Genomic DNA, 16,643 nt, shown 5'->3' on the forward strand with positions numbered 1-16,643 from the left:
TCAAAATAAGTTTTATCGATCACATGTAGTTAGGTAAAATATACAACAGTGGCAGGGACAAAAATACCCAGAAGTAATGTGTTCTTCTTAATAAAGAAAGTTTTACTTTTTTTTTTTCTTCCCTGATACTTTTGCATTTTGAACTTATCTACATGTGAACCACCCATGCTAACCATTTTGTTTTCCACAAATTGACTGAGTACCATATTTTACCATCTTTATATTATGTTTACTAATCAGCCACAGTGAAAACTTTGGTCAGATAAAGTGGGTTCAAGTCCCTACGGAAATATACCTACTGATTGCCAATCAGCTGATATGTGCCTACATCAGCAAAATCAATATAACCCACAGAGATAGCTGTACGTAAATTGATGATATCACCCATGTTTGCCTGCTACAAAAGCGAGCAAACAATGCTATCTACCATTAAAACATCTGCTGTTAGTATCAGCAACACAATGACATGTTGATATAAAATGACATGTTGAGATAAAATTACAAACTCACCTACCAAACTGTAAAGAACAGATGAAAAAGAGGGGCAAAATTTACCAATAAAACATACTTTAAAAAAAAATAGGACAAATACCAACCACCTACATTTTTGCCAGCTAATTTGTGCATCAATATATTTGTAAAATATCCATTAAGTCATATTCATACCAGACCATGACGACATGAACTAATGGGTTAGATCCTCACCAGGTCATTTTTAAAAAGCCCACTCTGGGAAAGTGCCGCACATCCCACTCCCTCTAGCATGTAAGCTCATTGAGCCGGGCCCTCAGCCTTTCTATTCCTGTGTGTCCAACTTGTCTGGTTACAACTACGTTTGTTTGTTCACCCACTGTAAAGCGCTGAGGAATTTGTTGGCGCTATATAAAAAATAACATAATAATAATAATTATGTTTCTCTAGAGATCGAGTATCTTATACCTTATTAAATGACTTTCCTGTGTGCACCCTATTTAATGATTTGAGATCTGACATCTCTCTTTGAAGAGATAATAATAGTATATGCGGTTTGTAGGGAACCATGTAGTTTAAGCAGATGTGGCTGTCTGAATTTTAAATTTCCAATTTTCTAAAGTAACACAGGTCTGTAGCAGTACAGTTACTTCTGTCACAAATGTTTAATTGTTTTTCTGTTAGGTAAGTTTGCCATTACTTTGTATTATGGCTAATTTGTTTCATTTCAACTACCCTGATTTAATTATTTACTATTGAGGTTTCCTTACATACACAAGTCTTATGTATATCAAGTACATATGTTGTCTTGAGGGCTGTCATTGGCCATACTGCTATGTTGTCTGTCTCTATGTCACCATTTTTGAGACTGGGAGGAGGCTATGTAATACCTTATAGTAAGATAATTAGTTCCCCTTTGCTTCCTTGTGCAGGCTCCCCCATGCCCCTCATGCATTGGCAGCAGTTGAGGGGTTAAATTATGGCATTCCACAAGCCATTGGGTTGATGGAAGGAAGCTTACATAATTAACCCCTCATCCTCTATGAAAGGGTGAGAGACATGGGGGGGATCCCCCGATCTTAAACTAATTCACTCTCAACTCACAGCCCAGGAGATGTGAGAAGCAGTCTCCAGCAGCTCTGCTTTATTTTGTTTTAAACTCTTAACTGTTGCAGGTGGGAGGACCATGGGCAGATCAGGGCCACCACATATTTTTCTGCACCATTTTCCATCAGTTTAAACTATTTGCAGCCCAGCGTACATTTATATTTGTTTTGGATTCTTTATAATAAGCCTGGATACATTTTAGCCCTTTGCACTAACATTTTTGTTGTTGCACTAACTTTATCTGCTAGTATGGCACACTATAAGCGTTATCTGGCTATGGATCTGCTGCTTGGATTGATTCCCTTTCTGGAGGTAGTATTAATTTTCATTCATTTTGGTCCTCTGAGGACAATGTGTATGCAATCCCTTTATTTCGTAACATGCCTGGTATGTTTTTGGTTCTCAGGAAGTTATAGGCTAGAATTTCTCAAAGAATGCCCTACTGAATTATCGTGCTTCCAGAAGTGGGAACATTAATGTTTATTTTTCTATACATCCATTTATAATTGACGCTGGATATGTTTGCCCTTTTTATAGATGTCTAGTTACACACAATGGAGTAGTGATAGTGATGCTCACGCTTGTTGTAATGTAGTTCTAGTGTTTTATTTCTCTAAACATCTTATGATACTACTATTTATATGATCGTTCTCAATTAAACATTTAGTGCCACTTGGTACTGTCTCCAACCATAAGTCGTATATTGTGGAATTCAGTTTTTCCTACAGCTATGTGTCAGGTATATCCCAGTGAATATTCTCTCAAAATAATGGCAATTTATCAGTTTAAAGCCTTTGCAAAACTGATGTCAGTAAAATTACATATGTATGTTTGCTAGTAGTAATTATGTCCTAATCTCAGATGAATCCCTTTTTGTCATTTGTGGAGCTTGGCTATGGCTTGAATATTAGTTTGCTATATTGATTACTTCATTTTTGGCTGGATGTGTCATTTTTGTCTTGTATTATTTTAAGGGTTCTCCTATCCACCCCCAGATATTTGTGCGACAACTTATGTGTGGCTTACAGGCTATTCCTTTTAAAGTTTACATATTGCTTTTTTATTGTCTATATTTCTCTTTTAGTCCGTTTCATACCATGTTTTCCTGGTCCTAGCTTGATATTTTTATGATATTGAAGTGGTATTTTATAAACTTGTCCTCTAGAATGGTTTCTCCCTATTGCGGTGGTTTATTTTAAGCAATTCAATATATTTTAGATTGGCAAATAAATAAGTATTATTCTTCAGCCTTTACTTTAGGGTATTGAGATGTAGTTTTGATGTTCAAGATTTCTGTTTGCATTTCTCAGAGTTTCTGTTCTTTGAGGCAAAAGTCTATGATGTGCAAGACTATTTACACTGTAGGCAGTCCTATTTACACTGTGACCTAGTACAGTGCATTGTTGTGGATGATGTATATACTTCTCCAAGTGTGCTGCAGTGCAATACATGGTCTAATAGTACCAGGGAAAATGTTTTGCTTCCACAAAGAATCTAGGATTTTATTTGTCCCTTGTGGTGGATAATGTGGAGAGAAGGGAAGGTCAGGGCTCCTCTCCACAGTTTACTCACAGCACATCAGGTGAATGATCTAGTCCAGGAGTTTTGGATCACTCAGGTAGTTTCTCACCAGTAAGAAATTAGCAGAAAACTGCAACATTTCCCTGTCCAAGATTCACTATGCATAAGATGAGGCAGAGGCATCAATGATGCCCACCGATTATCAAAGATAAAGAACACAGTAATGAACAGTTAAATCCGAGCTGCAGGGTCTCCTTACTGTAGTTCCAACAATGTAACAAGCAGATAGACAAAAAAATGGAGTTCTGCGCATCAAGTAGGTAGTGCACACCCAGGTGCTACTGCAGTTTATTAGAGGACACAATATAAACAAACGTTTCGGGCAACAAGCCCTTCCTCAGTCCTAATGTACTACACAATACAAGCAGTTTGTGTAGGACATTAGTACTGAGTAAGAGCTTGTTGCCCGAAACGTTTGTTTAAATTGTGTCCTCTAATAAACTGCAGTAGCACCTGGGTGTGCACTAACTACTTGATGTGCAGTGCTCCATTTGTTGTCTATCTGCCTGTCCAAGATTCAGTGGGAGAGGAAATGGGCATTGAGTACAATTGTATTGCTCTCTAGAGAGACTCCAGAGACTAATTATTATTAAGAGAAAAAAATGAGTTTAAAAAAGGTCTGTGCTTTATCTACTATGTTTTGTTGGCAGCAGGTAAGCTGACCAACTATACCTTAATTATTTTTTTCTTTTGTTTGCTAGACCTATTAATAAAAGAGCAGTGTCTTTTCTAAAGGAATACAACAATACAACATTGTGTGGCGTTTTAAAATGTTAAAATATGGTGTGGTTATTGTGTAGAAGGTGAAAACAAAAACAAATTAAATCAAGCCCTAACACATTGGATAACCTAATTTTGGATGTTTATTCAGTCAGCAAATGGACCTCACAATATTTTGACATTCACAGGGTGTGAGTCTACAAATATATAGTGATTTTACAATCAGTATAAAAAAATTTCAGGATTGCATATAGCAAAACATTGAGTTACAGGTATATGGTTTCAACAGTTTAGGTAATAATCAACATAAAAATATATTGCAGCAAATTATAAATCTGTCTCTTCTTTTCTCTTTATCCTTTATCATTCATTATTTATTTCCTTGTTACAATTTTATTTATGTTGGTTGTAACTAGTTGCGTGAAAAGTTGGTATCATTTAATTCAAAGTTTTTCTATATGCATTCTTTTACACGTTTTACGCATGTTTGTGGCATTGATTGTTTTTTAACATGCTATATATCAGCATGTAGTTTTTTGTAAACTTAGGTTTGACAAAGACCATGTAAGAGTCAAAACGGTCCCTCTGACTGAACATCTGAACTGAGTTATTCAGTCTAACAAAGCTTTATTTAATTTATTCATTTTTTGGAGGTGTGTTTGCATGGAAAACTTGCCAAGAACACCACCATCTTGAGTGCCTGCCTACTTAATTTCAATTTACTAGATATACCAAAAGAGGTTTTTATTTCATGTAATTCCATGTCATTTGTTCAGTGAGTGAGAGGAGCTAACCCATTAATAAATGCTGACCTGGTGATTGATCTTAAAAAAACTAAATGTTCCTTCATTTTAATATTAATAACTGAGTGTGACATGCTTTATGATGTCATTTAAGCCTAGCCTGAATGAGTCTGGTATGACTCCTGACATTTTACTCTGATGTTCATACATTTTTAGAAAACAGTCACTCTCCATATATCTGCCAATAGTAAAAGGAAGTTATATCAACTACAAGTGAGACGGTTAAAACAGATACCATTCTGGTGAGGAGTCCCTTATTTGTTATGCTTTAGAACATTTAATCCCATTTCAAAATAAATCATTTGATGTTTTTTCCCCTCTTATTTTATGTCTGCCGTTTGTAACTCTTAGTAAAAAGTTTACATTTACAATATGATGATCTGTAAAAAAGAAAACATGGAATTTATTTTTATTTAATGTCTCTTCTATTCAGGCTCACTGCTGTTTGTTGTTTTATCCCACACCAAGCTTTCCTCACTTTGTGCTGGGGACCCTCCGGGTGGACGAGCTCGAAGGCCTTGGAAGCGCCGGCACTCTGGGCATACTCGGATATGTGTACACCCCCTGGCTACTAGAGCTGCTTCCTGTGCCAGTCTCTGTGCCAATGGATCAGGGCCACTGCCCCCACAAAGTTTTCCATTGCTTAGAATGCTAGTGTTCCGACCCCTAGTTTCATCCAAAATAGTTTGTCTGGAGCGTATAATACCTCCACGTCTCCTTCTAGGCAGAAAACTGTCCTTGCAAAGAATTATGTTGCTCAGCTCTGACACCATCTCATGGCAAACAGAAATCTAAAAAACAAGCACAACATTTGTCGACAACAATAAAAATAGAGGATGTATGTATTCAAATTGTATTAGCAATTATAAGCTTCTCCTTAGTACTGTAAACCTAATATTTGATTCCTCAATATTCCCTCTTAATTATAGTATATACTTAATAGATTATTTTAAAAATATCAGCGATAAAACTAGCTCTAGGTATGGAAAATACAGTCAGTGTAATATTTGGAAGACAAAACGTCTAGAGAATGAATTGCCCAGGGAACATCATAAACAGTATTGTGAAAGTGGAGTTACACCAACTATAGCAATGTATTTTAAGAAATGTGTTACACAAAAAAAAGCCAATGTCTTGCTTCAGGAAAGTGAAAAAAATTAGATGGTCTAAGCTTGAAAATTAATAAATGGCCCATTTAACCCTTCCTATATATATATATATATCTGTTCCCAGTGTTTTGTATATCCTTGCATTCTGATTATCTTTCTATTTAATACTCCCCACATGATCATTATTTTGTCTACCCCAGCACTTCCCTGCTTCTTGGCTGGAGGAACTACTGTTTGCATTGAGCATCATCAAGTGCAGTATTTGAATGTCAATTTGTTGCTATCTGTGTTGTGTATAGTTGTGCTTTATTCTTAGTGTTACATTTATTATATTATTTCAGTAGGCAGATCATGTTTTCAAATTCTGTGTTGCATTAAAAACCATAATAATCATTGTGACTGATATTGTGCAGTGTAGGGTCAATAATCTCATAGAAACACTGGGATGTACATGTTCCAACTTGCCCATGATCAATGGGGTTTACACTCTGTCAAAAATGATATAGACAACATTGATTCTGCTATTGTGGAAGTGTAGCAATATGGAGTGTAGTATTACGTAGGAGACTAAACTTATCAAGATAACAGTTAAGATTTGCCTGTCATAGCATTCTGATTGGTTGACTAACTGGAACAGCATAGCATAGGACAGGGACGATCAAATTGTAGATCAGCAGATGTTCTAGAACTTCAACTGCCTTGATGCTTTACCAGCATTTAGAATGGAAGCTGACAATGGAAGTTGCAGTTCTACAACATATGAGGATCTGACGTTTGCCCAGCCTAGCATAGGGAGTAGAACATGGACATAATTTTGAGGAGGGGTGGAAATGTCATATCCACCCCCATTTCTCTATTTTATCATAACACCCATCTGACACCGATAGGGGGAAGGTGGGTGGAACATTAGGTCCCCCAGTTGTTAAAATTACAGCCCCCACCCACTGACCATTGGTGGGAAGGAAACAAAGTTCCCTCCAATTTAATATTTCACTAATTGGAACCACCATTAGTGTAGTGGGAACACCAGGATGTCCCCACGCCTTTTAATTTAATAGTCCCTTGGAGGCACTAGGGGGATGGACAGTCATTTGTTTAACCCCCATATTTACTCAGAAGCCCACAGGTTGTGGCACTATGGTAGACCTGTGCCATGTCCCCTCTGTTTGTTACTAGTTTATTTAGGTGCTAGTTTATTATTAAAGCGAGTAGCTGCTGGATGCTTTTTGTTTAGCAGACATGCTTGCACCTACTGAATGGTGAGAAGGGGCATTTGGGAGGTGTAAAACTGAGCTTATAATATTATGGGGATCATATTGATCTCCATAGATATTTTCTTTTTTTTTTTATGACTAAAAGGGTTGTGAGAGGCAATGAGAATAAAGAGTAAACAATAAAAGTCACAAATCCCTACTCATGTTTTCTCTCAGGCAAAAAATAGCCAGTGGTAGAGACTGAATGTTCAATTTTCAAACTTACTATAATCATCAGCAGGATCATAGTGCAGGAAAAATGAAAATAGCATAGTCAGTTGCTTTGGTTTTGCGGTGACAGTATACATAAGTCCACAGATTTTTTAGCATTATATAATTTTAGTAATTAATATATTAATCACTGAGGCTAAAAGTACTAAGCAAAAAATTATTTCACAATTATTTAACATTAAAATAATTGAATATAACAACTGATGAAAAAACATTAATTTTAATTTAAAAAAAAATGTAAAGGGAAAAATTACCTCAAACGTGACCACTTATTACACTAATTTTTTATGCTTTTGTTTTGTATTTTGATGTAATGAACAAACCACATTAATTTATATAGATAAAGTTTAAAATGATAATCATTGGGTATTACCTCCGATTCCTCAGAATTTCGTACAGTCCACAGGAACTCCAACATGGCCATGAAAATAGCTGCTATCAAACCACAGATTAATACCACAAAGATGCCACCAATATTTTCCATTCCTAGACCTTTGTGAAAATCAGAGAAAAAACAAAATTGTAAAACAGTGAACATCTATGGTTAAACAGGCAACTGTAGAGAATATTGAAGCAATATTGTGTACATTATTATTGTGTATATTATTATGCTAAAACCTGAATTTTAGGAACCATTTAAATAAAAATACTAGTGATCATAGGGAAATATAATGCAGTCTATGGTGTGTAATGGTTCTGCCAAAAGAAAGGAATAAAGTGACACTGAGAAATAATAATAAAGGGAATTAATTTAGAATGAAGACAACACGTATATTGACAGTTACCACTGCAGTGGGAGGGAGATTAGTCATGAGAATGGAAACTATGTCAAACTGGCATTTCTCCTTTATTGTCATTGGAAGAAAAAGAAAAAGCCTATACAATGTTGAAAATTAAATATTCACAATTTTGAACTAATTTTAGACAATCTCAGGCACTTTTTTTTTACCAGTTATAATTTGTAGAAATGTTCGCTAAAAGCATAGTTTTGTTGAACTAATGTTGAAAATAATGAATGTTGAAAAAAATGTTTGAAAACAAAAGAGATATTGAAACCCCTAAAACAAAAGACTGACAACAAAATACAAACATACAAAATAATAGAACACACCATTGCATATAGCCTCCTACACAATTACTCTCTAAAAGACTCCCATATATACGAATCAATACCCAATCTAAAGCACGCCATACACCAGTGTACATACAACAATTATACATACCATGCAAAATAATTTCTTTTTTTTTTCTGTTGTGGGCTGAGGCAACAGTGATTGCTGGACTGTATGTAAGTACAAAGAAGTTTTTCTTATATTGATTTGTATTTATACAAAAACTGCAATCAATCACCTTTATTAACACAAAAAGTGCTTGGTGATTAAAATAATAATAAATGAACTTAGCTTTTAACAAGTAGCTTCCCTTGGTAACCTTCCCAGCTGGTTACCACAATAGTAGAAATGTATTTGCAAAAAAGAAAGGGATCCAGCTGTACATAAGATGGAGACTTTAAGACCACCTTAAAGGTGCCTACCCCAGGTAATGGGGGAGTGTGTAGACCTCCTCTAGTCACTGGTGTTCCCAATACAGGAGCTGAGAAAGGTCAGGAATCCAGTTAAGATAAAAAAAAAAATCTTATTTATTATGCCAAAAAAGGAATGTAAAATACATACAGAGCCCAGGTCCTACGCGTTTCGTTTATATGTGAACTTCCTCAGGGACATCCACCCATAAAACAAATACAATGCAGTAAAATATTGGTATACAAAAGAACCTCTTGAATTCCTCCCTCCCCAGAGTCGCGTTATAAAGGAAATGTCCTTCTTTCCTCAGGTGTTCAATCAGTGTTTATCAATGCTTTCTTCTTGCACACACGATTGAAGGATTCACAGCTGTGAATCCTTCAGTCGTAATCTTGACAGCTTCTCATGCGTTACAAGGTGCACTTCTGTGCGTTCCAGCAACGTCACTTATATATTTAGAAGCCATAACCCACACCACATGATAATCATGACAGAATTAAAGACCAAAAAAAAAATAACCACGATCATTCCAATATATTTCGAACAGTACACCTTAACATAAAGTGCCATTGATTGTGATATATTCATAAGTGTGATGGTTCATATAAAGTGCTTAAACAAATAATGGATGCAATAATAGAGCTTGGTTGCTTCATCTAAGTGTTGCTTCTAAGTGTGTGTGTGGTTGGAGATATTCTGGAGAGTTTTACAGAAGCTTCAACTGTCTAAGAGCTGTGCTAAGAGTTCTTTTTTACTGTTACAGGTAAGATTCATCTGTAGGAAAAGGTTACTGACTGCACAAGGTTTGATTTCCTGTTGGTAATTATAAGGCATTTGATTGGATTAGGTAGCTACTTGCTATTGATTGCTATTTAAATTAGCTATTGTTTGCTAATAAGCAGAGGCCTACCCAGGTGTTAAACATTCCTAGTGGGAGGTGATTTTAGGAGTATATAAGGGTAGTTGTCATTAGCTTGGCTAATAGAGCTTGGTTGCTTCATCTAAGTGTTGCTTCTAAGTGTGTGTGTGGTTGGAGATATTCTGGAGAGTTTTACAGAAGCTTCAACTGTCTAAGAGCTGTGCTAAGAGTTCTTTTTTACTGTTACAGGTAAGATTCATCTGTAGGAAAAGGTTACTGACTGCACAAGGTTTGATTTCCTGTTGGTAATTATAAGGCATTTGATTGGATTAGGTAGCTACTTGCTATTGATTGCTATTTAAATTAGCTATTGTTTGCTAATAAGCAGAGGCCTACCCAGGTGTTAAACATTCCTAGTGGGAGGTGATTTTAGGAGTATATAAGGGTAGTTGTCATTAGCTTGGCTAATAGAGCTTGGTTGCTTCATCTAAGTGTTGCTTCTAAGTGTGTGTGTGGTTGGAGATATTCTGGAGAGTTTTACAGAAGCTTCAACTGTCTAAGAGCTGTGCTAAGAGTTCTTTTTTACTGTTACAGGTAAGATTCATCTGTAGGAAAAGGTTACTGACTGCACAAGGTTTGATTTCCTGTTGGTAATTATAAGGCATTTGATTGGATTAGGTAGCTACTTGCTATTGATTGCTATTTAAATTAGCTATTGTTTGCTAATAAGCAGAGGCCTACCCAGGTGTTAAACATTCCTAGTGGGAGGTGATTTTAGGAGTATATAAGGGTAGTTGTCATTAGCTTGGCTAATAGAGCTTGGTTGCTTCATCTAAGTGTTGCTTCTAAGTGTGTGTGTGGTTGGAGATATTCTGGAGAGTTTTACAGAAGCTTCAACTGTCTAAGAGCTGTGCTAAGAGTTCTTTTTTACTGTTACAGGTAAGATTCATCTGTAGGAAAAGGTTACTGACTGCACAAGGTTTGATTTCCTGTTGGTAATTATAAGGCATTTGATTGGATTAGGTAGCTACTTGCTATTGATTGCTATTTAAATTAGCTATTGTTTGCTAATAAGCAGAGGCCTACCCAGGTGTTAAACATTCCTAGTGGGAGGTGATTTTAGGAGTATATAAGGGTAGTTGTCATTAGCTTGGCTAATAGAGCTTGGTTGCTTCATCTAAGTGTTGCTTCTAAGTGTGTGTGTGGTTGGAGATATTCTGGAGAGTGTTGCTTCTAAGTGTGTGTGTGGTTGGAGATATTCTGGAGATAAACTGGAGGTAATCTGAGGTATCCAGGAGGATAAATAAAAAGTTAAGGTTTGTTTGATTTAAATTATTCACCTCATTGGAATGGCAGACTTAGTTCAGTGTAATAGTTGCTTTGCATTTGTTTCACGTTCCACTTTTTGGAGGTTTGGTTGTTGTCTAATCTGTAGACAGTTCTCTATTTTGCGGCAGGAGATTGTATTTTTGAAGTCTGAGATTTGTAAATTATCTGGTAAACAAACTCAGGCTGGAACTGCTGCAAAGCCACTGCCGCAGAGACATACTAGGAATGGCAGATGGATTACTGTAGGATCTGGTAGACTTGGAGTTGTGGATAAAAGGCATATTGCACAGTCTGTTGCTCTACATAATTCATTTTCTGCACTTTCAGAGTGTATTGGTGTCGTGGAGAGAGGCACTGAGGCTAGTGGTGTTGTGCAGAGAGGCACTGAGGCTAGTGGTGTTGTGCAGAGAGGCACTGAGGCTAGTGGTGTTGTGCAGAGAGGCACTGAGGCTAGTGGTGTTGTGCAGAGAGGCACTGAGGCTAGTGGTGTTGTGCAGAGAGGCACTGAGGCTAGTGGTGTTGTGCAGAGAGGCACTGAGGCTAGTGGTGTTGTGCAGAGAGGCACTGAGGCTAGTGGTGTTGTGAATAGAGGCACTGAGGCTAGTGGTGTTGTGAAGAGAGGCACTGAAGCTAGTGGTGTTGTGAAGAGAGGCACTGAGGCTAGTGGTGTTGTGAAGAGAGGCACTGAGGCTAGTGGTGTTGTGCAGAGAGGCACTGAGGCTAGTGGTGTTGTGCAGAGAGGCTTGGTGAGGCCTAATAGAAAGCAGTTGTTGGTGGGGGATTCCATCATAAGAGGTGTGGAGATGGACAATGGTGGTCTTGTGAGGTGTCTTCCCGGAGCTACTGCTCACAGAGACAGGAGACGTATCGGTAATATTGTTAAGCAAGCAAAGCAGGAAGGGGAATTGGATGTACTTGTCCATTTAGGGACAAATGACTTGGCTTGCAATGAGGTTTCAGAGGTTAAGGAAGTTTTTAGTGTTTTTGCCAATGATATACGGCAGGTTGCTTCCACATTGTCATTCTCTGAAGTTCTGCCTGTGCATAACACTCAGAATGACAGGCGGATGCGTATTAGGGACTTTAACTTGTGGCTTGGTGAATGGTGTCGGGAGCAAGGATTTGGCTTTATTGCTCATGGTAGCTCTGTTTGGAATGGAAATAAACTGTACAAAAAAGATGGTTTGCATCTTTCTCAAAAGGGAACAAATGTTCTCAGTGAGCAGTTCAGAGGTTTTGCTAGGATGTATTTAAACTAGGAGGGGGGGGCAAAAGGGTGATAAAACATCAATCCAATTGTCCCCCAAAACAAGGACAGAAGGTGCCTGTAGCAAGTGTGTTAAAAAATGATAAGCTTAGAGTCATGTCTACAAATGCTCGCAGTTTAGGGAATAAGATCCATGAACTTGTGGCAATAATGGCAACTGATAGTGTAGATTTAGTCGCTGTTACTGAGACATGGTATAATGAGAAAAATGACTGGGACATAGCAATACCAGGGTACTCTTTATATAGAAAAGACAGGGAAGGCAAGAAAGGGGGAGGGGTGGCCCTGTATGTAAAGAATAGCATAAAATCTAGCCTAATAAAGGTTAGTGAGGCGAACATAGAGTCAGTTTGGGTTACGTTAGAATTTGGTAATCACACAGTAACTCGTGTAGGTGTGATTTATAGGCCCCCAGGACAAATTGAAGAGTTAGATAATCTACTAGTTGAAGAAATAGCTAAAATGACAATGAAGGGGGAAGTTATCATCATGGGTGACTTTAATCTTCCTGATATAAATTGGAAAACAAAAATAGCTACATGTGCCAGGAGCACACATATTCTAAACTCCCTACTGGGATTGTCTCTAAAACAAGTCGTTGAGGAGCCAACTCGTAAAGAGGCCATACTAGATTTAGTGTTAACAAATGGAGATTTGGTATCAGATATTACTGTAGGTGAAAGTTTAGGATCCAGTGATCATCAGTCAGTGTGGTTTAATATAAGAACAGTGACTGAGTCACACCACACAAAAACAAAAGTTTTAGACTTTAGAAAAACAGACTTTTCCAAAATTAGAATATGTGTAAAGGAGTCATTATCAGACTGGAGCAATTTAAATGGAGTCCAAAAGAAATGGGATTATTTAAAAGTTGCACTACTGAAGGCAACAGAAAATTGCATTAGGCTTGTCAGTAAAAGCAAAAAATTCAAGAAACCACTGTGGTACTCCACAGATGTAGCCAAAATAGTAAAAAACAAAAAGTTAGCATTTAGTAATTATAAAAAAAACCAGAGTGAGGAAGACAGAATGACCTATAAGATTAGGCAGAAAGAGGCTAAGCAAGTTATAAGAGCTTCCAAATCACACACAGAAGAGAAAATAGCACAGTCAGTAAAAAAGGGGGACAAAACCTTTTTTAGATACATAAATGAGAAAAGAAAAGTAAAACAAGGATTAGTTAGATTAAAAACAAAAGAAGGAAGGTATGTAGATGAGGATAAAGGTCTAGCTGACTGCCTCAATGAATATTTTTGTTCGGTATTTACAGATGAAAATGAAGGAAAGGGACCTCAGTTAAGAAAAAGGATAAATGAGTCATTTATTACACGTGAGTTTACAGAGGAAGAGGTTCTATTTCAACTGTCAAAAGTAAAGACAAATAAGTCAATGGGACCTGATGGAATACACCCAAAGCTATTAAAAGAGCTTAGTGGTGTACTAGCAAAACCATTAACAGATTTATTTAACCAATCATTGATAACAGGAGTAGTCCCAGAAGATTGGAAGTTAGCGAATGTTGTGCCCATTCACAAGAAAGGTAATAGGGAGGAGTCGGGCAACTATAGGCCAGTAAGCCTAACTTCAGTAGTGGGGAAAGTGATGGAAACCATGTTAAAGGATAGGATTGTTGAACATCTAAAAACACATGGATTTCAAGATCAGAGACAACATGGGATTACTTCAGGGAGATCATGCCAAACTAATCTTATTGATTTTTTTGATTGGGTAACTAAAATTATAGATCAGGGTGGTGCAGTAGACATTGCTTACCTCGATTTCAGTAAGGCTTTTGACACTGTTGCACATAGAAGGCTTATCAACAAACTACAATCTTTGAGTTTGGATTCCAATATTGTTGAATGGGTAAGGCAGTGGCTGAGTGACAGGCAACAGAGGGTTGTAGTCAATGGAGTATATTCGAAGCTTGGGCTTGTCACCAGTGGGGTACCTCAGGGATCTGTACTTGGACCCATTCTCTTTAATATTTTTATTAGTGATATTGCAGAAGGTCTTGATGGTAAGGTGTGTCTTTTTGCGGATGATACTAAGATATGTAACAGGGTTGATGTTCCAGGAGGGATAAGCCAAATGTAAAATGATTTAGGTAGACTAGAAAAATGGTCAGAGTTGTGGCAACTGACATTTAATGTGGATAAGTGCAAGATAATGCATCTTGGACGTAAAAACCCAAGGGCAGAGTACAGAATATTTGATAGAGTCCTAACCTCAACATCTGAGGAAAGGGATTTAGGGGTGATTATTTCTGATGACTTAAAGGTAGGCAGACAATGTAATAGAGCAGCAGGAAATGCTAGCAGAATGCTTGGTTGTATAGGGAGAGGTATTAGCAGTAGAAAGAGGGAAGTGCTCATGCCATTGTACAGAACACTGGTGAGACCTCACTTGGAGTACTGTACACAGTACTGGAGACCCTATCTTCAGAAGGATATTGATACCTTAGAGAGAGTTCAAAGAAGGGCTACTAAACTGGTTCATGGATTGCAGGATAAAACTTACCAGGAAAGGTTAAAGGATCTTAACATGTATAGCATGGAGGAAAGACGAGACAGGGGGGATATGATAGAAACATTCAAATACATAAAGGGAATCAACACAGTAAAGGAGGAGACTATATTTAAAAGAAGAAAAACTACCACAACAAGAGGACATAGTCTTAAATTAGAGGGACAAAGGTTTAAAAATAATATCAGGAAGTATTACTTTACTGAGAGGGTAGTGGATGCATGGAATAGCCTTCCAGCTGAAGTGGTAGAGGTTAACACAGTAAAGGAGTTTAAGCATGCGTGGGATAGGCATAAGGCTATCCTAACTATAAGATAAGGCCAGGGACTAATGAAAGTATTTAGAAAACTGGGCAGACTAGATGGGCCGAATGGTTCTTATCTGCCGTCACATTCTATGTTTCTATGTTTCTATGTTTCTATATACCTGTTTCCAACTCATAACTGATTCATTATGTATTGAAAGCATACATATATAGATATGAACTATATAAAACAGTTCTAGCTATACTAAATGAAAATATAAAATGAATGATATAACCAATGAAACAGTTGATAAAAAAACAACAACAAAAAAAACAGACCAAGTCTATATCCACATTAAGTCAGGAAGGTTCCAACGTCCGTAGTTTGTGGATCCAATATGTCTCCCTTTGAGAGAGATTTTTAACTCTATTTCCTCCTCTCCAATGTGGAGGGACTCTTTCTATGCTGAGGCATCTCAACTGTGTTAAAAAATTTTTTGGACAAGACCTACAGTGGGTTGTGACTGAATGTGTTAAAATACCCTTCATGTTGTTAATGTGTTCCATAATTCGAATTTTGAGGCATCTTTTTGTACGGCCCACATATTGCTTGCCGCACAGACACTGCAGTAAATATACTACAAGAACTTTAATAGAAAGAAAGGATATCATATTTAAAAAAGACGATAAGGGAGGGGGAATAGTCATTATGATGAAAGATTACTATTTGAAAGAGGCGGCAAATATTTTGGGAGATCGAAAAACATATCAAGTTTTAATGAAAGATACCACAGAAGAATTCAATAAATCAATGAAAACATATTTAGATTTATTATTATTTAGTATTATTTCTTCAAAAAAAACCTGGATTTTGTATTTTGAAAAATTTCCTAATATCCCAATCTTTTATTTTCTGCCAAAATTACAAAACAACTTGTTTTTTCCCATCATCAGTCGGATTAGTTCCATTACAGCCAACCTTTAAGCCTTTGTCAATTTTTATTTACAGTAATATGCCCAGGAGGCCCGGTCTTATGTAAAAGACACGAAGTCCCTATTACAAGAAATGGAAAATATAGAGTGGACTGATGATTTTAGCTGGACTACTCTGGATGTAATCTCCTTATATACGATTATCAGTCATAATTTAGACTTGGAGGCTATTACATTTTTTATTGACCAAGACAAAAACATTTCCCAGGGTTTACAGGATTTTATTTTACTAGGTGTGATATTTATTTTAGAGCATGCTTATTTTTTTTACAGAATAGAGGTAGCGCCATGGGTACTGGGTTTGCTCTCAGTTATGCCAATACCTACATGAGAAGGTGGGAAGATCTCTTTGTGTGGTCTGAGCATAACATTAGGGCACACCTGGTACTATGGTGACGGTATATTGATGATGTTATTATCATGTGGAAAGGGAATCAGTCACGGTTTAATAATTTTGTTTCATACCTCAATAACAATAAGCATAACTTGAAGTTTACCCCGGTATGGAACAAAACACAAAGTGATTTTTTGGATGTCACTTTATCAAATAGGGGACGAGACATCACCAAGTGTTTCTTCACGCCAACAGATAGTAATAGCTATGTACATAGGACTAGCTGTCACCAT

General features: G+C 37.0%; 1 protein-coding gene across 1 annotated transcript in view; it reads right to left on the reverse strand.

Annotated features, from left to right (window-relative positions):
* Window positions 1–4,593: 4,593 nt before the first annotated feature.
* The window catches only part of GRIK4 (glutamate ionotropic receptor kainate type subunit 4), a 758,447-nt gene continuing 746,397 nt past the window's right edge, over window positions 4,594–16,643 (reverse strand). Inside the window, exons 20-21 of the mRNA XM_063436300.1 lie at window positions 7,649–7,767; window positions 4,594–5,473 (exon numbers count right to left, since the gene is read on the reverse strand). Coding sequence (XP_063292370.1) covers window positions 5,108–5,473; window positions 7,649–7,767 — 485 coding nt within the window. The 3' untranslated portion in view covers window positions 4,594–5,107. The remainder of the gene's footprint in view (window positions 5,474–7,648; window positions 7,768–16,643) is intronic.

The sequence above is a fragment of the Pelobates fuscus genome, chromosome 11, assembly GCF_036172605.1.
Source record: "Pelobates fuscus isolate aPelFus1 chromosome 11, aPelFus1.pri, whole genome shotgun sequence".
In the NCBI taxonomy this organism is placed as follows: Eukaryota; Metazoa; Chordata; class Amphibia; order Anura; family Pelobatidae; genus Pelobates; species Pelobates fuscus.